General features: G+C 42.6%; 1 protein-coding gene across 1 annotated transcript; it reads left to right on the top strand.

Annotated features, from left to right (window-relative positions):
- Positions 1–180: 180 nt before the first annotated feature.
- Positions 181–8,406, top strand: Vha26 (V-type proton ATPase subunit Vha26). The gene is made up of 5 exons (XM_075675395.1): positions 181–387; positions 457–522; positions 2,088–2,197; positions 3,274–3,457; positions 7,789–8,406. The coding sequence occupies exons 1-5, from the start codon at positions 355–357 to the stop codon at positions 8,062–8,064; spliced, it is 669 nt and encodes a 222-aa protein (XP_075531510.1). The 5' UTR covers positions 181–354; the 3' UTR covers positions 8,065–8,406.
- Positions 8,407–8,864: the final 458 nt, after the last annotated feature.

The raw sequence follows: 8,864 nt of genomic DNA, 5'->3' as shown, positions 1-8,864 counted from the left end.
TAAAAGTCGAATTTCTCCCGCTGTAGCTACAGATGCAGTGCACTGTTTAGTGCTGTGATACAAATGCATTAGTACGTGTCGTACGTGTTGCAGCGCTTAGCAGCATAATGCCATATAATGCTTCAAGCAACGTATCACCTGTGGTATCACTCCAGACGCTTATCATCATCATCATCACGTCAGTTACGTTCGGCAGCGTCACATGACAGCGTCTGCATCGACCTCCCGCAGCTGCAGTGTCTTCGCCTCGTAACATACAGAGCTGTCTTAAACGGTGCAGTGGTTGAAAATTTGCGGCCGAAAAGTGTAACGCGCGATTTGGAGTAACAGCATCCGTCAACTAATTCCTCAACCATGGCTCTCAGCGACTCTGACGTTAAGAAACAGGTAGAAACGTGTTGGCAAAGTTTTCGCCTGGGCCAGAGTGATTGTCTCGTGCTTTCGTTTACCTTTCAGATCAAGCACATGATGGCGTTCATTGAACAAGAGGCAAACGAAAAAGTGGAAGAAGTGGACGCAAAGGTAAATATTTGGCACGCGCGCGGGAGTCTGCTCGCGCTGCCGTGGTGAGGCGCGTGACATCCGGCCTTAATTGTCGCCGTCGAATGAGCTCGTGCTTGTTCTACCTTCGCTTTGTGACACTAAACACACAAAAGCTTTTGTAATTTAGTGTCACGTTAGCTCGTGTCAGTCGCCGCCTCGTCTGTTCTCGACAGAACAGCGTTTTTCGAGGATTCTTTTTTTCAAAGTCTATACATAACAGTAAGTTGCCGGGCTGTATGGCCGCCGCAAACCTTGCTGTAGTCAAGATTATGCACCGCCCATATAATGTCTCTTGGAATAGCTGTTTTTTCGAGGCTCACATTCGCAACACCGCAAGAACCGAGGTTGCATGATAACGCGAAGTATCGTATGTCGTCTGGCGCCCAATTGCACTTAATCAGATATTTTTCCTCTAAATAAGAGAATTCATCACTCTGCCCATCGGTATAAAGTAAATAATCCAATAATATAAACTCTGCCTACGTAGTGGATGCAGAACTACTACTACTCCGAAGGCCTTGCTTAGCTGAGCTTAGCCCCTTTGAATCTGTTGGTATTATCAAATACGTGTAATTCGCCGCTTATATTTTTTTTGCCCGTAATTAAATACCGTGTAATTATGACGTATGGTACAGTTCCGAGTTTTAAGTTATAGCAATGAAATTAACGCTTTCTGAAAATTTAACACAGTCTTCAGCCATGCCCCGCTGTCCAAATAAAGCTAGCTTTTCAAACACTCTGCATTTTACAGTAACTGTTTAATGCCAAGTGAATGGCTCCTTTAGGCATGTAATACATCACAATGTCTTTGTGCAGACATCTGCAGCAGTAAAATGATAGTTGCATCATTAAAGGTATAGATCGCAGTATTAGAGGTCAAACACTAGGGTTAGATGGGATGTTACAGCTTGAAATTAAGAGAAAGGAGCAAAGTTGGGCAGGGTGTGTTTTAGATAAGGTAACCAATGCTCTAATTAGAGTAACAGAAATGGAAGGGACTTGAAGTTGGGGTAGCAAAGGATTAGATGGAGTCATGGGAGATAGGAAATTTGCAGGTCACGGCGGCCGCATTTCGATGGGGGCGAAATGTGAAAACACCCGTGTGCTTAGATTTAGGTGCACGTTAAAGAACCCCAGGTGGTCAAAATTTCCGGAGTCCTCCACTACGGCGTGCCTCATAATCAGAAAGTTGTTTTGGCACATAAAACCCCAAATATTATTATTATTATTAAATTTGCAGGTGGGTTTATTCGACACAGGACAGTGGTAGCCTGATATTTTCGGGTGAAGCCCTTGCCCTGTAGTGTACTCAAATAGGCTGATGATGATTATCTTTAGGGAGGTAGGCCAGACCACAAAACGTAACATCCGTCACACTTTTCAGAATTGCCCCAATATACGAACTAGTTAGGGGCTCCAAAACAGAAGTCACAGTGTACGTAGTTTAATATATGCAGGCAAGGTCAATTTGGCAACCTTGCACTTTGACCTTACCTTTTGTCAACTTGTTCAAATTCGTAAATTTTGCCTTGCCCCACCCATAGGCTGAGGAAGAGTTCAACATTGAGAAAGGTCGCCTGGTTGCTGAGCAGCGGCTCAAGATAATGGACTACTATTCACGCAAGGAGAAACAGGTAGAACTGCAGCGAAAGATGTGAGTGCAATTCTTTTTCCTTGTTGTCATTATGGGCTAAGGCTTGCGATAGTGTGATACTTGTTCGGCATTGTAAGTGATCATGCCACTGGAATGAAAGCATTTCTATTTCAACAACATGACAGTTATGTAAGCTTGACAAACAGATGGGCCTTTACGTTGCCTAATTAACATGCACAAGACTTGTGTGCCTATTAATATTGCTAAGGAAATTTTCACTCTTGCTCATGTTGTAGATGGGTTCCTGGGCCTAATGTGACAGCTGGTGGTATGAAAATGTGTGGTGCTGTCTGCACAGGTTTATATTTCAAATGCAAAAGCATCAAACATGCAATTAGCTATCCTTGATTTTGGGGCACCTGAAAAAAAAGTAACTGACTTGGTCTTTTAGTTCTGCTCTTTATACAGTGGCCCATGTGATAAGAGCCTACTGCAGTGGCTTAACTAGAGAAGTGGTAGTGTAGCTGCCTAGCTTAGCTGCTAGCCCGTGCTACCAGATAGCATGCACATGCAGTAGCTAAAGAGTTTGTGGGCTATAGCAGCTTGCTGGTCTGCGAGATTGGCTTCATTTCTGCAATTTCAATGTGTCCTACAACAATATATGTTCCACAATTTCAAATTGTTACTTATCTTTCTGTCGCATTACATTTTTTGCCAAAATTAGCACTTAGACCAATATAGTCTTTCTCAGCACTTGCCCTTGTTACCATATAGCACAGTGTTAAAGCCAACTTTTTTTTTCTGTTGCACTTCATTTGTCTGCCTGTTCCGAACAGCATAGGTGGTCCCTGCATAGTCAATTTGGGACCTCCCCCTGTATAAAGCATTACATATCTATTGTAACAATAAAAAACATCTGAAGTAAAATAATTAGAAGCTAATTAATGAAATGTGGATATGTTATGAGCTAATCAGTGATCACCACATATTTGCTGTTTGTCACTGCTAATGTGTTGCTGAAAAAGTAGATGGATGTTGTCATCTGCACTGCACTGCTTTCTAGAAAATCGTTTTTTGATTCCTCCCTGAACAGGCAGTGTATGTGGCAATAGTAATGGTAACCTGTGGATGTGCAGCCAGAGCTCCAACATGCTGAATCAGGCACGCCTGAAGGTCTTGAAGGAGGGCGAGGGGCACATCCATAAGGTGCTCGAGGAGGCTCGCCGCCATCTTGGCGACATTACCCACGATGAGCCGCGATATCGGGAGGTGCTTGAGAAGCTCATCCTGCAGTCACTGCTGCGGCTGCTCGAGACAGAGGTGGGTGCATTGGAGCGAGTCTAGCCTCGCGTAGACAACGCCCAGACTGTTAGAGCTTCAGTCTTATGCAGCTTCTCGGACAGTCCTGGGCCATTCAGGACAACAAATCGGAGGCCCAGTGTGGTCCACTTCATGAACACTTAAATGCACTAGGGAAAACACTGGCGCAGGTGTCTGCGTGCAGCACTAGTATGGCTTCGTCTTTCTGGTTTAGAATAATCTTGTGGATTCTTAAGCCTTTAAAAATGTTAAAAGAATGAAAAAGAAAAAAAAACCTTGCAAAAAAGATGAAATGTTTTTGTTTGCATGCAAACAATTATGTTGCTGGCATAGAGCAAGAACAGGGAAAATGTGCAGAAAGGGAAAGCTTATTAGGAAAAAAAAAAATGTTTTTAACTGTAGCAAAGGTAGGCATCACTGCATACAAGGTGGTTTCACTGCACGTTTTGGCCTTATTTACGCGTTTCAACACAGTACACTATTACAAAATCACTCTTGCTCAAAGAAGCTCAGCTCTGTCTTTCTTCTTTTCAACACTACTGAAATTGTTCATTTGGAGGATGCCCTTTTGAAATAGACAGCTGACAATATGATAAAATAATATATATATATATATATATATATATATATATATATATATATATATATATATATATATATACACACACACACACACACAACTTCAGTCTTCAACAAGCACCTTACATCTTCTACCACAACCACCACAGAGCATAGGACGAGCTTAGATAGTCTTGAGGGAGTGCTGGACGAGTTGGCTCATCGTTTCTCTTTTTGCAAGTGCATGCATGGTGAGCTCAGCTTGTCTTATGCCTGAAAAAGGTTTATTATGCATATAGTAAACGTGCTGTGAATGGATGACACTTAACTGCTCTAAAGAAACATTGTATGGAGGGAGGAAAAAGGTTAGGAGGGATCATCACATGACAATCTTCAAGTATAATCGCAAAGATATAAAAAATAAGGCTCATGGTAAATAGGCTTTTACCACGTGATCATAGGCAAGCCGTAATTTCTAGCTGTCGAGTACCAGGGCATCACTAAAAGCTCACTCACATTAGGCCAACACAGCACTGATTTAGGTCTGCCGACTGTCGGCGACAGAGCTTTTTCCTTTGTGTCGGCACCTCTGCTGCACTGTACCGACGCGACAATCTGCCAATGGTCGGCGGAGAGCTCGGCAACGGTACAGTACGACAGGGGTGCCGACATAAAGGGAAAAATGCTGTTGCTCACAGTCGGCAAACTGAAATCGGTGTCGTGTTGGCCTAGTGTGAATGAGCCTCAAGAGCTGCCACAAATGAAACAATGCCTCGGAAGGTTTGGCAACCATGTAAGGCCTACTTCCCAAGGGTCAACACGCAGGTGGGTCTCGAAGGAAAGGAGTGGTGTCAGAGAAGGTTCATCAAGGCTTACTGTCTGATGTTGTGAGACTAGTATATTATGTAACTGAACCACAGTGAACAATAATAGAAGCTGCATTGTGCATTTTTAATGAATTCATGGCAAATCATAGAAAGATTTGTGTGCTACACTTTTCCCACAGTGGCTGAAGGATTCACAGTGTAAGATTTTCTTCGGGTAGATAAACTCTAGGGCCAGTTGTTCTTACAGAACATTAAGGTAATATAATAGAACCTGTTTGATATGTTCTTGGCTTATATGGTTTTCGTTGGGTATGTGCATGCAAATGGACATAATAAAAGTGTCATTTCAATTGTACATTCTCCTGGATCATACATTTCCATGTCATTTTATCTCATTCGTTACTTGGCCTATTATATAGATTTATTATTATATATATTATTATATATTATATATATATTATTATATAGATTCATGATGGTATATGTTGCGACTAGTATGTCCTGAAATAGAACACTAAAACATAAAGGCATTCAAAATGAGCATGTTTCTTGCGCTAAGGAAAGAGTTAAAGGTATGTCAATGAGACTCCTCTCTCGTGACCACAGAAGGTATTGGGGCACAGAAGGTGTGAAAGGTTGGAATTCTTCTGCTGCTGCCAATTATACACACAGAAATAAAGACTCCATTAAAGCTGTTCAATGTATAGGGAAGAATTGAAATTACACCAAATACCTATTTTTTTTATTGAGATAATAACCAGACGAGTTGTTGCCATTTGCTGGCAACAGCTACCCTATTTCACTTAGTTAATAACATAGGATAAAAAGTAAAATATACATTCTTGGGTAATAATTAAATAAAACAGAAGAACATGTAACACACTCAGAGTAATTTTCTCACTCGAAAAGTTTTCATTGAAACGAAGCCTGTGGATGTCTGGGTTGCACAGGTTTCAGACACATGAATGCTGGGGTGCCAGAACTAGGGGGGCAGGAGGGGGGGGGGGGGTGAGCACCCCCGCAGATTCCATTGCAACTGGCCACTGCCCTCTCAGTGCTGACCCCTCTTTAATATAGCTATTAAAGGGACGCTAAAGCGAAACAACAAATCAGTTTAGCCTAATAAAGCATTGTTTGAGAACACTGTAGACAGTCATTTCAAAATAATAGTTTGATTATTAGGTGCAAAAATGAAGGTCAAAGTATCAGTATTTGAATTTAGCACCGAAACCCAGATGCCGGTATGTCAGCATGACGTCAGGGATTCCAAAGTATGTTATCGCATTTGGGCATTGTTGGCTGAGTAAAGGTTCCCACAACTTGCCATGTTTGATATATGGTTCCTTTAGAACACAATGTAATCAATCTGTACCGCTATATATGTAAGTAGGGCCTAGAAGATGCCATCAAAATCCATTACGTCACAGCGACCAGGTGCGGGAGCTTCAAGGAGGTGTCACCACCCGTGTTTCGTTGCGCTTTTTCTGGCTTACCAAGAGTCTTATCCTAGTAAGAGTGGTGTTTTTGGTGGCCTAGAGGGGTAATTTACTGATGCAGAAGAAATAATTTTTCTCTTTAGTGTCCCTTTAAGCATTGTTTACAACAACAACAAAATCAGAGTTATTTAATTTTGTGAAAGTGGATGATCAGCCGAGCTGTAATATGGTGATAAATGTGTTGATAATATATATGTTGATTGAAAATAAGATCAATTTCATTTTTTCACGATTTCCTTTTTTTGCACACTCAATGCTTTTTTTATTTTTAGCCTTCTTTTGTTTGCTTTTTATTGGATTTATTATTTGCTCACCAAGGTGACTATCGCTTTATGATCATTATGATATACGGCCAGTGGCTCTGTGGCAACGCTGGAAAGGTTCTTGGCAAATGTGAGGTATATACACGACTGATCACGCGTTGTGGGCACACTGATGTTTGTGTAACATTGATTGCTGAACCTTCCGTCTGGCCGAGATGCGTCTATGTTGAAATCACTCACAATTACTAATCGAGTGGAGTTGGTAGGGGTGATCCAACCAAAGGATGCATGTGCTTCGCATTTGTAGTGCCATGTTTGTGCATATTACGTGCCACCCGCCGTCACCACACACATTCCTGCTTCTGTTCATGACTGTGTTCTTCATAGGTGCGCTGTTCTTCTGCAGTCCTCACTGCACGCAGCCTAGCCATCGCATGGGTGGAAAGGAACTGAGATAAAGTTATGTGGTTTGCTTGTAGAGCCTTTGACATCAAACCGCAATCCATACTAAACAGTGTTTATCCTGGTTTTACTTTTTTATTATATATTTCTTTATCAAAATATTTTTTGACACTTCTCTCAATTAAACACAGCTGGGGTATACCCGGCAATATGTTCTTGCTTTATGCTTTAGCTCTTTTAGCTCTGGGCTGGCCGGCATCTTTTTTGCCTACGCACACAAACTGCCAGAACCTAGTGTATAAGAGCGCTGCTGTAAAAAAAAAAAAAAGTTTGTGTAAGTGAAATGATCCCCCTCCCCCCTGCGTCCCCAGCCCCTGCCCCTACATTCAATATACACATCTGGAGCCCCTGCACAACAAATTATACATAATTACACACAATGCTGTAGAATCAGTAGTTGCCACAAATGCCAGTGTCTTTAAAGAAAAGTTTTGTGCTAATGGTGCCCCATGTCACACAGCCTATATTGTTTTTCAAAACATTGAATATCAAGAGCATTACTTTAGCAGTAATGTTGACAAAAGCACCCTGAACCAGGCAACTGAGGCTGCGTTTGCCTCCTTTATGTTACAGAAGGGTTGATTGCCACTAATGTTGAGGATTGGGCAATTTGGTATTTCATTTTCAAGCTGGTACAGTGCAACAAGGAAAGAAAGGAACAGGCGAGCCGGCCAAAAGAAGGAACAGAGCGCTGTGATGGCATATCTTTTGCTTGGGTTTTGCAGGTGACTGTGTGCTGTCGACCAAAGGATAAGAAACTCATCGACACCGATGCTGTCGCACGGAAGTACCATGCAGTGACGGGCCAGACAGTGCAGCTGTCCGTTGAAGGAAATCTCTCTGAAGGCATCTGTGGTGGAGTCGAGTTGGTGTCTAAGCGGGGCCGCATCCGTGTCTGCAACACTCTTGAGTCGCGGCTGGACATGATCTTTCACCAGCTGCTGCCACAGGTCCGCACAGCGCTCTTTGGGAGAAACCCCAACCGCAAGTTTAGTGACTAGGCTCGCCTCTGGGGCTTAAGCGGTTGTGTCCCGTGTAGTCAGGACTGTATTAGTGTAGTGTATATGGCGTGGCCCTGAGAGTCTCGCTCGTGCATCTTCAGTATTGCTCGAGCTGCATGCAGCACCTGAGTGATGCTTTGTGCTGGCTGCCGCTGCATTGTGGTCTGCTCAACGCATCTTTAAACCCTATTACGGTTTCTGTATTGTTGCAAATTACTGTATTGACTGTTTCCTGTTATCCATATTGCTACGAATCAATGTGTCTACATATTTCTCTTTTGTTGTAGCTTCGTTTCAATAAAATGTCGCAGCAGTGCAAATGTCCTTGCTGCGAAAAGAGCATCAATGCTGTTGTCGCTACTTGCCAAATAGAGCTAGCTGGGGTCTTGCACGTGTATCAGAATATATCAAATTGTGCTTAGGACATTGACTTCCAAGGTCATTTTCATATGCTCTTCAATGCTGGACTTTGACTCCTCTTCAGCAAATTTGAACTTGAACAGCCACCCATCTTTGAGTTCACATGAATTTCTCGGCAAATAATGTGGAGCTGCATCACTTTGGCTACCTGTTTCGTTTCAATCAAGAGCTGCTTGAGCTGTTCTCACTTTGCCTAATTGCAGCGGACTGTATGCACGCAAAGTTCCTTTCATCGAGTAGATTCATTTCTACTGAAAGCATTGTGCTGAGCACATTACAATCTTTCATCTGCGGTCATCGAACTGCAGACATAAAGTGCGCGCCTGCGATGAATACTGGTGTCACATGGCGCACTTTCGATCGCGATCAAGCCCGATCTG

This window comes from Dermacentor variabilis, chromosome 11, assembly GCF_050947875.1.
Source record: "Dermacentor variabilis isolate Ectoservices chromosome 11, ASM5094787v1, whole genome shotgun sequence".
NCBI classification, from domain to species: Eukaryota; Metazoa; Arthropoda; class Arachnida; order Ixodida; family Ixodidae; genus Dermacentor; species Dermacentor variabilis.
Note: the sequence above shows the minus strand (reverse complement) of the source record. Positions and strands in the feature narration are given on the sequence as shown.